Source organism: Aedes aegypti, chromosome 3, assembly GCF_002204515.2.
Source record: "Aedes aegypti strain LVP_AGWG chromosome 3, AaegL5.0 Primary Assembly, whole genome shotgun sequence".
NCBI lineage: Eukaryota > Metazoa > Arthropoda > Insecta > Diptera > Culicidae > Aedes > Aedes aegypti.
In genome coordinates, this window is record NC_035109.1 from 197,283,350 (window position 1) to 197,300,741 (window position 17,392).

The following is a 17,392-nucleotide window of genomic DNA, read 5'->3' on the forward strand; positions in this document are numbered from 1 at the left end:
TCCTTAAATTAATGCTCTTTCCTCTTTGTCTCGATCTCTCCCTATCTTGATGGTCCCTTCAATATCGAGATGTGGAGAGGCGACTGTTTAGTGTTTTACCAATTTGATGTGAAAAAGAATCGTTAAAATCTATAAAATCTATAAAATCTAGCCATTGTATGGGCATCAAAATATTAATCTATCGCAAGCTAATGGCTACTTTGAACCTTGCAACATAATTTTTATTATTCTGTTGTTTGATTGATGTTAAATTTGTAGCCCACAGTAACCAAGCACGACGATAATAATAAAATTAACAATATGAATAACACTGCGGAACTCGTTTTTGTCTCAAGCACCAAAATGTTGCCATTTACTTAATTAAGGATTGCTGAATCCAATGCCGTTTTCAAAATTTCATAGCACGTCTAGATTTTGAGAATTTGGCAATATTTGGCTATTTAACCCAACTTGCATGCAAGTGTGCCTGCTTCTATGTCAATTGATTATTTTAATTTGCCACAAAACTCAAACTGTGCGCCTCGTTGTCATGTGGCGTTAATCGTTTAGGCGTATTGTACCACGAGGTGTGGGTTCAATTCCCGCTAAAGTCGGTGGAAACTTTTCGTCAAACGCACTACTGGGTGTTTCATGTTGTCTGCTGTCTAATGTTAGTGATCGTTCAGTCTGTTCAGCCTTTGGCTGAAGACGGTGTAAATTGTCTTTCTAAAAATCAAACTTCATGTGTATAACAATATTTATCAATAATGTTCATACTATTTTCGATGCTCAAAGGATAGTTTTTGACCATTTAGAAGAGTGTTGTATTTTGCCATATAAGAGAAACGAAGAATTTTGTATGGAGACTGCAACCATGTTGGAAAAATCGATTTAATATAAATTTGATCGTGAAATGTTAACCAAACTACATCTGAAATTTTAGTTAAAGTCCTATTTTGCATGCTTGGTGAATTACACCACAAAAACATGATGAATAATACTATAAATATTATCTAAAGATCGATGAAATCAGTATTTTATATAACTTTGGTGACCTGTAGCTAAAAAATGTGACGTGCTGGAGTTTCTGAGAACGGCATCAGATTCAGCAATCCCAAATCTACAAGAGCTACATTTGATCCTTGTGACACGCAAAAATGTAATTTTCATTACGCTGTGTAATTTATAGTTTTGCTGCATTGCTATCGACAAACTGGAAATGATATAGAAATAATATTTTCATACACGTACCATTAAATTTCTTTCACGTCGCGTCATCTGTGGACTGGCATCCGGAGTTGAGGAATCGGTTTCTTCAGGAGCAACCCATCTCTCGGTAAATTCGCTAGCAGATCTAGCCAGGCTAGGATGGCTGGAAGAACGTTGAATGGAGCGATGGTCGTATGGGTCATCTTCATAGTACTGATGTGCTGAATATGAACTTCCGTCGGAATAACTATCAGGATACTTGGATTTTGCAAAATCAACGGTCATTTCAGTCATTGAACGATAATCAACGTTATTGGAGCTATACGAGGATCGCGAAGTTTTTCTTGAGCGAGGTCTGGAACTTTCATAGCTATCTCTATGTTGAGTAGTCACAACTATTGGGTCTTGAGTTATAGTTCGAACCGATGAACCTCCATCACTATCGTATTCGTACAATGTAGGCAGTGAGCTTCTTCGTGAACGAGTATCCCACGTTTCTCGTTTTTTCCTTGAAGATCGTCGAAGTTCAACGTCGTCGGGAGGCGCGAGTATACGCATAATTATTTCCCACGATTGGGGTTCGAATAAGTTTTCGTAGCGTGCGTCAGTTCGAATGCGTTCGAAATCTTCTCGTACAACGGCCTCAGTGAGCATTGTCCTGGAAAAAAAACGCAAACATTATTAGCTTAGGTTAAACGTATTGGTATAGGTAATGAAGTAATAACAAAAATTTTCAACGAGGGTCGAAATTGTTAGCTTTAGGGGGGGTCTGTAGCCTTGAGGTTACGCTTTCGCTTCATAAGCGGAAGGTCATGGGTTCGATTCCCAGCCCCTCCACAAAAAACCCATCCAACCACCAGAAGACGCCTCACGGAGGACCGTGCTTTGAGGAGCACATCCATCCTCCGTCAGATGGTGACTGAGACAAACTGACCCTCTTCGCAGGCATCTAGCCTCTCTAACAGCAGAGCTCTCTCCTACCTGCTCGGTGTGAGAGTAAAAGAGTAGGAGAGAGTGAAAGAAAGATGTAAATATAGATAAGTTGAAAATAGATCTGTATCGGTAAAGAACTGACAGGAAATAGATAACACTGCAGAACACGTTTTTGTCTCAAGCATCAAAATACCACTATTTACATAACCAAGGGCTGCTGAATCCATTGCCGTTTTCGAAAATATCATTGCCCGTCTAGTTTTTGAGATATTGGCTACCGTAATCCGGGGTTTCATTGATCAGCGGGGTAACATTGATCGGAACGACTCATCTCGTAATAAGTTGGTATCGTCATTTATTGATGAAACATTTCCAAAGCATGAATGTTGCTTCTCTTTCTTATACTTATAAGCTATTAAAAATCAAGATTTTTGCAAAAATTGCGTTAACTTTATGCGTAAATTTGTCAAGTTTGTGAAACAATGATTTCAATGGTTAAGGATGACACTACCAAAGATTCATGTCTCACATAAGTTCTGCAAGCGATATGAGCAAGGAAAATACGGTTCTCACTAAAAATGGCATCGCCAAAAACGATTCCGTTGTCAAAAATTTTATAAGTATGTTCAATTAGGCAACATTACCAAATTACTGTTAAGAATGTAGAATTCCCTTAGGAAATTGCCTACCTTTAAACGTATTCCGCTGTTCGAGGTGTTTTTAATTTTAAAATAACTCAAAAAGTAAATGAGATGTAAGCGTTTCGACATCATATTCGGCTTAATGGGCCATGATTTATGTAAGTAACGACATTTTCAATATAACCGAACGTTGTTTACATGGGTGATCAATGTTACCCCATATCACATGAATCAAAAAATCACTTAAAACATTTATTCAAACATGCTTGAATCTTTCAAAAACCAAACTACGGTATATAGTCACGAGCTATGGGTGGCAGTACTTGTTTTAAAAATATAAAACTCACAACATTAACATTTTTGAATGAAATATTCAAGAAATATCCTTAAAACTGATCAATGTTACCCCGGATTACGGTATTGAAAATGCCAAATTCGACGATTTCAGCCAACTTACATGCAAGTTTGCCAGCTTGTACGGCTATTTATTTGACTAATTTGCCATAGAATTCTAACTTTTTGTGTATTACACTACTTTTCAACAATGTTCATAATATTTCTGATGCTCAAAAGTTATGTTTTGATGGTTTAGAAAAGTATTGCATTTAGCCATATAAGTGAAACGAAAAATTTTGTATGGAGACTGCTGGGATGTTAAAAAAATCGATTTAATCTAAATTCAGTCGTGGAATTTCAACCGAATTATAACTTAAATGAAAGTTTAAGTCCTATTTTGCATTTTTGGTGGATCAAATCGCAAAAAAAAAGCTAAATCATTCCTTATATACCATGTAAACATCAACTAAACCAGTGTTTTACACAACGTTGGTGACCTTTAGCTGAAAATTGTGACGTGCTGGAACATTTCTGAGAACGGAATCAGATTCAGCAACACCAAATCTACTAGAGACACATAATTTGATTTATGAGACACGCAAAAATGGAATTTTTGTGACGCTGTGTAATTATTTATTTTTTTTTTCATTATTTCCTATATCTAGGTGTTCTGTGTTATTACACAACACTATCATCCTAATTTGGTAAAACAAATCTAAGATTTTATTAACATTTGTTAACAACATATTACATTTCATTTGCCGTAGCAGTTCAGATTTTTTACAGTTGAGTTGATTTCACCTGCTTATAAGAGAAAAAAAAAGTTTCTAATATACTTAACCTAACTTAACCTAAACATATAACGCATTAATCGTGGCAATAGAAGATTGCAACGATTTTTGCCTGAAATTATTGATTATTTTATTTGACATTTGTTCCAATGTTTCAACATTGGATATTCTATGTAACTCATTGGTACTATACCAGGGAGGAAGCTCCAGAATCATTTTCAAAATTTTATTTTGAATTCTCTGCAGAGCTTTCTTCCTGGTATTACAACAGCTAGTCCATATTGGTACAGCATACAACATGGCTGGCCTGAAAATTTGTTTGAATATCAAAAGCTTGTTCTTAAGACAAAGTTTTGATTTTCTATTAATGAGTGGATAGAGACATTTTACATATTTATTACATTTGGCTTGAATGCCCTCAATATGATTTTTGAAAGTTATATTCTTATCTAGCATGAGCCCTAGATACTTAACTTCATCTGACCAATTTATTGGAACCCCTCTCATCGTGACAACATGTCTACTTGAAGGTTTCAAATAAAGAGCTTATGGTTTATGTGGGAATATTATTAGTTGAGTTTTGGAAGCATTAGGAGAAATCTTCCATTTTTGCAAGTATGAAGAAAAAATATCCAAACTTTTTTGCAATCGACTACAGATGACACGCAGGCTTCGTCCTTTGGCGGAGAGGCCTGTGTCATCCGCAAACAAAGATTTTTGACATCCCTGAGGTAACTCAGGTAAGTCAGATGTGAAAATATTGTATAATATTGGCCCCAAAATGCTGCCTTGGAAAACACCAGCTCTTACAGGAAGTCTTTCAGATCTGGAGTTCTGATAATTAACCTGAAGTGTACGATTTGACAGATAACTTTGAATTATTCTAACAATGTATGTTGGAAAATTAAAGTTTTTTAATTTTACGATCAAACCTTCATGCCAAACACTGTCGAATGCTTTTTCTATGTCTAGAAGAGCAAGACCAGTAGAGTAGCCTTCAGATTTGTTGGAACGGATCAAATTTGTTACACGTATAAGTTGATGAGTGGTCGAATGTCCATGGCGGAATCCGAACTGTTCATTGGCAAAAATTGAATTTTCGTTGATGTGGGCCATCATTCTGTTCAAAATAACCTTTTCAAAAAGTTTACTGATGGAGGAAAGCAAACTGAATGGACGATAGCTAGAAGCTTCTACAGGATTTTTGTCTGGTTTTAAAATTGAAACAACCTTAGCATTTTTCCATTTGTCAGGAAAATATGCTAACTGAAAACATTTGTTGAATATATCAACAAAAAATGATAAGCTACTTTCTGGAAGTTTCTTGATGAGGATGTAGAAAATTCCATCATCGTCAGGAGCTTTCATATTTTTTAATTTTTTAATAATAGTTCTCACTTCTTCCAAATCAGTCTCCCAGGCATTTTCGAAAACTTTCTCTTGATTGAGAATATTTTCGAAGTCCTGAGTAACTTGATTTTCAATTCGACTAGTAAGTCCTAAGTGTAATTAATATTAATGATTCAAAAGTGCCTACGAAAAAGAGCTCTCCTGATACTGTGGTCATAACCTATGTCGACCACTGTAACAAGCATCTTAATTTGTCGTGAAAGTTTCAAAACATTTAAAAAGAATATGTTTTTTCAAGTATTTAATAATAACAATTATAAAAATAATAACAGTTATATGATTACACGTTTATATGCTGTAGTATTATTTATATCATCGTTTTAAATACTTACCTCAGCGTAGACTCAGTAGTGATAATTTGCTTCCATTTAGCCTTGTCCTCATAACTGAGTTGTGTAGCAAGTGGTACAGGTGCGCGGTCACTTTGAAGCCTGGCAGTGGTAACGGAAATGTCCGGAATTTCCACGTCTTGTAAAACTCTTATAAGGACATCCCAATTGGAAACAGATTTATCTTCTGGTGGAAGTTCAATTGGTTTCATATTTCCAACAAGTTCTGGACTCTGAAGCATGACATCACTTTCAGAAATGTATGTTGACGTAGGAACGGTCATTTTTGTAGGCATGGTTTGCGGAATAGTCATTCCAGAGGCGCTAGAAACATCCGAAAAGTCCTCCCATTCTGGCTGAGAATTTTCCTGATAATTTCTAATGGTAACGTCCCAGTTAGGATCGATGACCGGTTTAGCTTTGTACTCCGTTACCATCCGCTTATGTTTCTCGATGTCTTCAATTGTTGTTTTTTCAGTAACAGTTTGCATAAACACGTCATCTATAACATGAGATGATATTGCATTCTTTTTAATAGGGGTAACGGGAAGTTCATGAAGGTTATTTGTATATTTCAAATCAATCGCATTGTGATAGTTAGCTGGGTACAAGTGTGAGGAATCGACTATTTCAGTCATTGAGTGCGTATCTGTCATTTCAGTGCCTAATGAAACAATGCTACGAGAGGACGATGCTTGTGGACCATCCACGTAATTTTCTGGCCAAGTATCACGTTGGATCTGTGAAGGTGTGTTAAAAGAAAAAATAAAATTTGCCAATTTTGAATATTTGTTAAACTATTAAAAAATGATGACATTACGTATTGTTGCTGAGCTTTCGTAATTTTGGAAACAACTGGTGCCTGCTGGATGTGTTTAGGAACCGTATGTAACTCCGGAGTATAGGTGAACTGAGTATGTCCGGCTTCTTGAAGAGATTCAAATGTTAGTACACTGTCACTCCTGGCATCTTCGTGGGACTCCAGAATTGTGGAAAGGTTGTTTCTCTCCATTCGGCTAATTGTTGTATTACTTTCAGTGTCAGATGTTAGTGGTGACGGTAATGGAGGTGGAGTGCGTTTAACTCGCACGTGGATGTCAAACTTTGGAGAAGCTTCACAAGTTTCAAAAGTGCGTATATCTTGAGATTGGCCATAATTTTCACTATAGATACTGGATGAGTCCTGAACAAAGGCACTATTTTCATAGCTACCATGTGAACTCACAGGCAAGGATCCAGTATCTACTTCTTCATTTTCGGAGTGTGATTCACTCGGATAGTCAGATGGAATTAGAGGGCCATCACTTCCAGAGATACTTCGAGTTTGGTGCAAAGCGGTATGTACTGGTGCTATCTTCATTCCTGATATGCTTCCTGAATAATAAAATAAGTTCGGTTGTTAAAGTGACATGAAGTTTATCAGGTTTATGAAAAAAAATATGTTGATAAAATACTTAGTCAAGAATTAAAAATAAATAAAATACCTATGCTGCCGGTTTCAAGTGCTGTTATTTCAGATCCACTTCCAACATGAACCACTCTTCGTACAATGGGCATTGGTTGTCTTCGTAAACAGTAATATGATACGCCCAAGCCAATGAGCAATAAGGTTAAAAACATAATTGCACAAATAATGAAAAGTATTTGAATTCCCTTCAAAGGTGGTTCCAAAATCGATGCAGGAACAATATTTGTCAATCTGAAATGTTTAAGGTAGGATTTATTTTACGTGTACATTAAATCAAGTTCAAGTTTACAAACATGGGGGCAGGTAAACCAGCAGGAACAGGTGCTACGGGAGGAGGGTAACGACATACTATTGTAATTATTTCATCCCCATCCATTTCAAGGCCTGGATGGAAACGAACTACAATGTTGTTGGTGAACACACGTTGGGGCTCCTAAAAATTGAAATAGTTATTTCATAAAGTTAAACCCATGTAATATATTCCAAACCTGTTTAGTTCCACATCCTTTCAGAGGCAGCTCAATGCTGTAGCTGGTGTCGCCTTTACCGGTTATTTGACACGCACTGTTTCGGTCAAAATTAGCGTAGGCAGTGCCAAAAAATTTTTCATTGAACTTCAGGTCCACTTGCATAGAACCAGCAGCACAATTCAACGCGGCTTTTGTGCGGTTCAAAAATATTATAGGGCTGAGATCGTCGAGTTTTGTTACCTAGAATAAAAATAAGTGTGATACAATAATAGATGATAGATGAAATATTAACGAAGATCTATCACATAAAGAAGTTTACACGCATACGTACCTTTCCGTCAAGCGTTGCTTCTTCGGGCAATCCTTCTCCTTGATATTCGATGCTATTAGCGTGGGATGCATAGTTTGATTGGGCAGTGACCTCAAATGTTACAACTGTTATTGCCAAAATCGTCAGCATAAAGCTGACTACGTTCGTACTCATCTGAAATATGAAGAAAGATCAGAAGGGAAGTTATAACGGGAAGTTATAATGATCTAAGACTAATCGAGGTGGTAAAATTAACCCAATTGGATCATTTATTTTATTGAATTCCCTCTTCATATTCCAGAGTAGAAATGATATTATATAGGAATTTAATTAATAAACATAATCATTTTTGTTTCCTTCCTCGTCGTTTTGACACAAAAAAAAAGACATTTAGTAAGTTTTTTTTTACAATCTTCCATTGGTATTTTTCAAGCATTTTAAACTTTGGTGACATTTACAATATAAACATACGATAATGTGTTTCACGCCTATTAAATGTGTCAATTTGAAATATTGTACCAAAGCCCATCATTTTGCTCACATTGTGTACAGACAAACATGCATTACCGTTAGAACAATAGAAATTACGCATCGAAACACCAAAATACCGCTATTGACTTAATTTAGGGTTGCTGAATTCATTGGCGTTTTCATAAATATTATAGCACGTCTAGTTTTTGAGAGATTACAGGAGATAGTCAAAATTGAGATGGGCATTTTTTTTCAAAATTCAAATGCTTATGAAAAACAGATGAAATTGGATGGCAGTCGACGATAAATTTGGTCTAGTTTCAAAAAGTTGCCTGGCCATGCATATTAATCTCCGGACACTGGAGTTGTTCCGAATTTTCCGATGTCATGCCCAAGTGACATTTTTTCTGCCGCTTATATTTTTGTGCAGTGTGAAGTTGTATACATGTTTACATTTTTCTAGAAACTAGAATAATGGGAAGTTGGATGCCGGCGCACGCATTAAGATTCGTTGAAAATCTCCAGAAATATGATCATTTCCGTAAAACTGGTTTCGTAAATATTCATGTTTAGTCATGTTTATATTTCCAATCATGTACACTCCCGTGCAAGAGTTTGGGTTCACCCTCTAAAAAACATACAAATGTGTTTTGTCCATATATCTGTGATTACACGTGAAATTGAAACTCTCAATGACGCATTCGAAAGACGATAAGTTATTCTTACTTTGTAGGTATTTTTTCCAAAAATATTTGTTCAATTTTATTTACTAAATTTTTACTTCAAGTTGTGACATTTTTCAAAAAACTCACTGAAAAAACATGTCTAGTTCCCTCAGAATCCACCACAGTTTTAAATCAATGTGTCATAAGAATCGTAATCTTATATTCTTTGAAGAGCATTCACGAAATTTTGCTGGAAAAGAATTTAAACTATTCAAAATAAATGATTTCCAGCACTATATACAAGTGAGCATTAAATTTCAAAATGATGCCTTCAACAACATATTCAGAACCGTTAAATGCACTGCCCATTTCGGTTCTATACCATTTCCCGGAAAGACATTTCCAGGATACCCTATCTCTCGGTAATACAATTCCCAGAATGTCCAAAACAACTTTAAAAGATCGTTTGGAAAATTCATGCTCATCCTCACTATTGATCAAAATTTTAAAACAATAAGAATTTAGCAACAGGCAACGTGATATTATCTTTTGAATCTATACTGATTCTAATCTAAGCAGTTTTACCGATTTATTTAGCAGCACATTAATATGACACATTCCAGTTAATCCCCTTAAAAATTATTTGCATTTATAATGATTGTATCCACTATATTTTCATTTAGTGAGTGAAGTATTTTTGTATAAAGGTTGGGTTAGATTTTTCATAATATTGAGAATCATTACGGGTAGGATTTTTTTAACAATATGATTGCAAGTTTAGTTTAATTAGTACAGGGGTTTTCAGCCTTTTTGGCTGGTGAAGCACTTTTTGAAATAAAATTGTTTCGCGGAGCACCTGTTTATCATCACCACTCTGAAACCTGGATTGAAATCGTCCGAATTATCTACGAAAATCGTAAAGTTAGATTTATGTTAATCAATCTTTGATTAACCTTAGCTGAAAAGATTTGTTTTACTTGATAGAGCAAACTTTTCGATTTTAAGGTTAAATTGTGACATTTAGGCATTTATATGAAACTATATTTGGTTTTTCATTAAATATATAAAAACTTTTTTTCTAAAAAATGGTCAGAATAGCTTTGAATGGGAAATATACCAACTTTTGTTGTTAGTTCGAACAACTGAGCGAATTGCTGTAGCGAAATATTTATTTTTATGTCTTTATTAACGTACCTGAATGGGTTAACCACAAGTTCCGCACCCGGAAATATTTATTACTTTGATGAAACATGTGTAATATTTGGGCTTCACAGCCGTGCAATCAGCGGCGTCAGTCGTTTAGTGTGCCACGAGGTGTGGGTTCGATTCGCGCTCTAGTCGGTGGAAACTTTTCGTCAAAATAAAAATTCATCACTGGACTACTGGGTGTTTCGTGTTGTCCGTTGCCTAATGTTAGTGATCGTTCAGTTTGTGCAGCCATTTGGCAAGTTGTCTTCCTTCTTTGAAAAAAAAATAATAATATCCCTAATCTTGTACTCCGGTGTGAAAATTTTCAACGACGGAATATTTTTAACCTTCCAATTACGTAATCTTAGCCAACATGCGGAATGTTTTCGTAAAAATATTCGAAGTACAGAAAAGTTTAATTATGAACGAGATTTTGACACCGTGTGTATTATAGTAAGACTCGTAAAAACTGTATTGCGTCATCAACCATAAGGCTATCGCATTCTTCTCTCTCCAGCAACAAGATCAAATGGGATTTTTTGTTTGTTGTTTTCATACGGAAACGGTTTCCGTATGAAAACAATCCATAGCGTGTGTGTGCATGCAAGATAAAGGTGATTAAACGTCAGATTGCCTTATAGTGTCGAAACATAATAAGGCGAAAATGAATTCAAACCACCCTTAAACTTTTATGAGCACAAATCTAGAACAGAAAACAGTGGTCTTAAATGAGAACTCGATCAGTTGGTTGCAGTCAACGAGCTGCTAATCAATTCAATTTGAGGCGCGCTCAGTTATTTTGTTGAAAATTTTGATTCTGAATATGGCTTGGTTTGATTAATTAAAAGCGTATTTTTAAGCAAAAAATATTAGAGCAAATTTTCTGTCACGGAGCACTTACCAAGGCTTCGCGGAGCACCAAGTGCTCCGCGGAGCACGATATGAAAACCACTGAATTAGTATATATATATCATATTGTCTCAATCTCAGATCCCTTCGAAAGGCTTCCAACTGTAGACTTATGTACTTGCAGACTAAATAATCTTGATATATGTTAAACCTCAGTACTATATTTGTTCTGTCTGTTGAGAACTTTTGGGCTGGTCAATTTTCGTGTTTTTCTGGTGCAGTTATTATTGTCTACACTGTCTATATTTTCATTGGGTAACTGCCCTTCTTCCATGCATAGGCTGCTCTTTCCAAAGTATGGAACTAGACATAATTAGCACGAATTTCATGCTATAATAGTGTTTTGATTGGTATAATCTCGTTTTTCTTTCTTTTTTTTTTCTTCCAACTGGAAGAGAGCTTGCATCTCGGTTCAATGGTGACATGAGCACTCCCACAGTGATTAACTGAGAGCATTTTTTTGCCAATTGACAAAAAAATCTATGCCCAGAAAAGTAGAAGAACTGGAAAAGATTCTCGATGGGCAGGTCTAGATTCCGCGACCCTTGGCTGTGGTCTTGCTGACTAGTTGCGCGTTAATCGCTACAAATATTTGGGCTCTTTTTTTTTATCAAATTTAAGCCATTCAGGGTCATTCCGGGAAATGTCATAGAAGCATGTTCCGAAGCATGGTCAGCACCACCAGTGTATAGTAGGTTCCAAGTACCCCAGCGGATGTGGAAAAATATCAATATGAGTATAAACATCAATATGGATATAAACATCAAGATTTTCGAAGATGATGCTCCTAGGAGCATTTTCAGAACTACCGGTTGCCATGACCACTGTATAGTAGGTTCCAAGTGCCCCAGGGGATGTGGTCATGATCCGAATTGGTCACTTCTCTAGAGGCCCATGGAATCTACTATACACACATAAAAAAAATACGGATTACGGTGAAATTTCACCGTAATCTCAACAGCTGAAGGCTCGGTGAAACATCACCGAACAATCTGTAAAATCGTTGAACAATATCATAAAGAAAAACAAAAAAAATGGTTCGACCTAGAATCGAACTCCCGACCTACCGATCAGGAAGCAGGCTTGCTACCGCTAAGCCAGCTTTCACTGCTTGTAAGTGGTGTGCAAAAACTGAAACAAAAGGAAGCTCATGCCTGCCAGAGCGGCCGTCACACGATTTCACAGAAGTTCGGTGCAAATAATGCTTTTACCGAACTATTCGTTAGCATTTCACAGGGTTACAGTAAAATGGTTTGTTTCACGGATTTTTTCCGGAAAATAGTAGATTTTACCGAATTTCTCCGGTAAAATAGCTGATTTCACGGATTTTGTCGGTAAAATAGTCGATTTCACTGGAAAATCTGTATGTTCACTGTTTACAGATCAATTTCGGTTATTTATTTCACAGGCTACTGCGATTTATTTTAAGTGTGTAGAGTGGTTATTACATCTTGTGATTCTGAAAATATTCTACATGCTTCAAGGCACATGGAACCTACTGTACAGTGTTCATGGTAGACGGTGATTCTAAAATATTGCAGTTTGTTACCGTTGTTGGGGGTGAGAATGGGTCAAAAAAGGATATGTACGATTTATTTACACATTAAGCTCTTACGGTGAATTTCACAGTAATCTCAACAGCTGAACAGTTCGGTAAAATAAAACACCGTAATTCCGTCGAAATTTTACGGATTCCGGTGATTTTTCACGGAATACTGTAAAAATTTACCGTACTCCGTTAATTTATTTCACCGTACTGTTCAGCTGTTGAGATTTTACAGGAATCCGTAAAATAATTTAAGTGTGTATTGAATAACTTTCGCAATTCAACTCCAATAAACTTCAAATTTGCCGTGTATGTACTTTGATGGTACATCAACAACCGTCAAAAATGTTATAGAAAAATATTTATTCACTGTGGCGCCACAAGGGAATGAAAAATGACCCTATCTCACCCCATAGAGGGGGTGACATTGGGTCACTGTAACTGAAATAACTTGTTTTTGAGAATATGATTGCAAAACCATTCACAGCTGAGAAATATTGATGAAATATGATGCAAACAAGATGGAAAGACATGTTAGATGTTTCACAAGTATGATAAATCCACTTAAAATCCCAATTGAAAAGCTATGTGAAAAAATATGTAAACCCAGCATTTATCGTCAAGTTTACACAAATTTTCTTGTTTTTTACCTCAAATTGTCTTCAATGTCTCATCCTCATTGCCATAAAGCCTATTCAGCTTCCTTAAAGTTTTGCAGAAACAGTGATTATTTTAAACCTTCACAAATAGTTGAATTATTTAAATTAGTTAAAAATCATTTTAGGCAGATGTTGACGTCATAATCCCGGTATTTCAGCTATTCAGATTCAACTCATTTGTGCTTCCGAGAGATGTTTGTATAATATGGAAACACTAATAAATAATTAAATTTAAAAAAAAACCGTTTGATAAAATATTTCGATGTTGTTGCGCACGAAAAACAGTTGCTGGTTTGAGAAGTTGTCAAAATGCGTAGCATTGTTATTCAATGCACGGAATCCTCAACTAGATTTGTTTGATGTTTCAGCGATGTTGTATTTAGAAAGAATAAACACATCTTAATGATGCAAGAGTACACATGGCACCGTAAAATGACAAAAAAGTAGACTTGTGATTTCATTCACCATCGTTCTTCTTTGACCCAATCTCACCCCCATTTTTAATGTCTTAGACACTGTACCGAAAAAAATGAAATTTTTGTGGAAAAATCAAATAGATTCCCGAAAATACGTGTGAAGTGTATTGAAAAGACTTTCAATCTTCTACTACTATAACAATAGAGATTAAAGTACATGCGTTATACTTGGCACAGGAGAAATTAAATGGTGTAAATTTTGTCTAGTTTCAATATACAAGTTTATTGATATATTAAACAAAAACTACTATTTCTAAAAATGTGTATAGTGATTAATTATGTGTAATTATATGTTCCCTATCATCTGAATTATAAATTTTAGTAATATTAGCGTTATAAGCTGATATATTCCATAAATCATATTTTTCCGTTTTGACCCAATCTCACCCCCCAGACCCATTGTCACCCCCATCGACGGTACCTATGCATATTGATATGATTCCGTACTTGTGCGAATTTGGACACTTCCAATGGGGTACCTTGGACCTACTTTACTAATGTTTTTGGAAGCATCACCTTATAAAACCTTGATATTTGATACCCACATTGCACAGTTGTTCGGGCGTTTGTTTTCAAATATATCTAGCTTTGAACTGATAATTAAGGTATACAGTATTGGACAATACATTTGCAACGTATACAAATTCCTCACAAAAAGGTGAAAGCGATATTGTTGACGAAAGATGAAAAAAGATTTATCCAAAAACATGAAAGCCTTAGACAAAAATTATCATGATCATCTCGTCTAAATCTACAACTTTGGTGGAAATATCATGAAGTTACTACTTTAATGTTTTAAAATCATTCAATGATTTCAATTTTTAAAAAAATCACTTTGGCTAAACTTTTATTGGTTTGAACTATGTTAAAATTCAACTAATTTCTAAAAAACTGCGAAAAATTTCATTCAAATCGGTCCATAAATATCTTAAGTCTACACAGATATTTTTTTTAATTTCAATGTAGTGTAAACAGAAGAATATAGTAAAAGTAAACCAAATTCATGTATTGTTACAGCATCACGTTTAATTTTCAACTAAAGATGCTTGAATGTTACATGATCGTATAAATTTAAAGTGCATTCTATTAAAAAATAAGCGATTTGTCGTTGACATTTCAGTTTATTTTTATGCTCCAAATATGTGCATGAAAATAAACTGAAATTTACAACATATTTTTAGCTGTGTACCTACCTACCTAAATCACTCAGTGCATATCATCCATTTCATCGGTCTCGGCATCATTACTATGTCTATGGTTCCAGTCTGTTCTCATACTTGTTTTTACAGAAAAAGCATGTCCATGTAAGAAATGATATTTCCAATTTGTTTCAATTTATTTGGAGACTGCACTCCAAAAAAGCTACTTTGGTTCGACCACTTTAATATGCCGAGATGATTTGTGCTATTGTATTTAAAACGTATTTATTTAATTACAATCCAAAGCTTACTTTAAAGTATTCTGATTTTTGAGTAACTCAGAAAAGCACTTTTTCAAAATACCATAGATACTGCACTTTGTTAGACCATGCGAAGAAGCCTTGTGCAGTTGACGTTTTTCTTCATGCCGGCGAAATTTAATTTTTAAATTTTAATAAAGATCTTTCGTCTTATGCGTTTTTTATTTCAAAATCAGAAGGAAATTGTTGATAGCATTTATAGCATGATGTATAATCTATGTATATAACTCGCAAGATATTTGTTGGGGAGCGTCCAAAAAAAACGAAACAATGTTAGAAAAAGAGGTTCGTAGGAAGTATGACGATCCATACCAGTATTATGGGAATGTGATATTAAAGGCGTCATATAGGAAAATTAAAATTGCAAAACTTTACTTATTGACATTGACATTTAGATATTCAGATCGTATCACAAATCGCAACACATACCATTCATGGCTACTACGATTGCATAGCATTACATTGTGTTGTTATTATTACGGTTCTTTCAAAAAAATGTGTTCTGCGGTAGCCGCCAGGTTCTACCGCAGCTGTCAAAGTTCTAACGCAAGCTTGAGAATCATTATATCATTGTACGAAACTATCTAATCAAATCAAAAGTATGCTAGAAGAGTTCAAAGCTTTGAAAAACAGCCGAAAACAACAGTTATCAGAATGGTTTCAAAGGTATCACTGCAGCCAATCGATGATGCATTATGAAAATCAGTTTTGTTCCGTGCACTTTCAAACTTGTTAAGGCCGCACGGGACGTCATTATAATCACCCTATCTATTGAAAGAAGCAAATCTAAAGTACTACTCCATATATCGATGCCAAAAATTTATCACTATCTTCTATGTATGTAGTGCACAACTCATAACATTTTCAACTTCATCGGTTCACTAAAACTCGAGATTTGCTTCTGCAAAGTTTTGATGATAATTGTTAGAGTGAGACAAAAGATGTGAATTTAATGAAAACTCAGGTGTATTTTTTGTGTATACAACTTCTCTGAAGAAAGTATTGTGGATTGAGCTCTCTTTAAATTCATAAACAGTTGGTGAATTATGGATTGCAAATATACATTTTCTTGAAAAATCATGTCCTCGGTCCATTCAAGGAGCTGTATAAAATTCGAAATCTTATGAAACTGCTTCAAACTTTGGATTTAAGCCACAGATGGGTTGATCCGAGCAAAGTCGAATAACAACCACATAACATAGTGTAAACAAGTTAGACATAATGAATTCCTCTCATTATTTTTGGTTATCAATAGGAATACTCTTGTTATCAATGAACTTTGAGTCGTCAAATTAAGTGTCTTTAATGAATGTTCGAATCCTCTGAGCAGAATCTCAAATAGAGAAACTTTAAAGTAAATTTAAATTTACAAACAAAAGCCTTCACTACTTCTTAATAGGGATCAAGGAAACGGACAATCAAGGCTATTTAAGTTTGTACCTAAGAAATATAAACGAACTTGAATACATAGGTAGATAGTTAGGGATTTGTATAATTATTATTATCCCCTTTTCAATTTTTGACCAAGACATGACAGGTATACTCCTGTCGAAATTTTTTCCTAGGTAGTTTGATTGTGTAGGTACTTATCTGGTGTTAGTATTTAAGGTTGAGAGATGCGACGATTTCTTCAGTGGATACGAGTAACTGACACTGAAGAAGACTGCAAGTGGTAGTCGAAATACGCGTATCTGTCAAAGATAAGCATTTAGGAGCGGAATTAAAAGGTACACGGTACTCCATCTACTTTAAAGTTTCTCTGTCAAATTAAGGATACCATCGACAGGTGAATTACGGCAAATGTTTGTTACAATTCTTCGATCTTCATAACTAATTGATTACAATGGGAGAAATGGGATGTATACCAAAACTGTTTGAAATGACAATACAATGAAATATTTATATGATATCTTTAGTATAAACTTTTGTTATCACGTTTGTTATGTTGCCTTTTTATTCAACTAAAAATAAAACAACCTAAGTTATCAAATGCTTCCCGGGTAGAGGTGAATATCAAAATAATGGTAAAATAAGAACAAACTTTGCAATCATATCTAGTTTAACCATTATTATGTTATTAATATTTGAGATATATATCTCATCAATAGCAAAACATGTTTTTGGTATGTTATACTTGATAGTC

The 17,392-nt window shown here is 35.0% G+C and overlaps 1 protein-coding gene across 10 annotated transcripts in view; it reads right to left on the bottom strand.

The window, feature by feature from the left end:
* Window positions 1-17,392, bottom strand: part of LOC5579527 — a 38,874-nt gene that overhangs the window by 10,147 nt on the left and 11,335 nt on the right. For all 10 annotated transcript variants that reach the window (XM_021854503.1, XM_021854513.1, XM_021854511.1 and 7 more), the window contains 7 exons: window positions 7,898-8,050; window positions 7,585-7,806; window positions 7,390-7,529; window positions 7,113-7,327; window positions 6,449-7,002; window positions 5,632-6,368; window positions 1,231-1,846 (listed from right to left, as the gene is read on the bottom strand). In XM_021854503.1, the coding sequence (XP_021710195.1) occupies window positions 1,231-1,846; window positions 5,632-6,368; window positions 6,449-7,002; window positions 7,113-7,327; window positions 7,390-7,529; window positions 7,585-7,806; window positions 7,898-8,050 (2,637 nt within the window). The remainder of the gene's footprint in view (window positions 1-1,230; window positions 1,847-5,631; window positions 6,369-6,448; window positions 7,003-7,112; window positions 7,328-7,389; window positions 7,530-7,584; window positions 7,807-7,897; window positions 8,051-17,392) is intronic.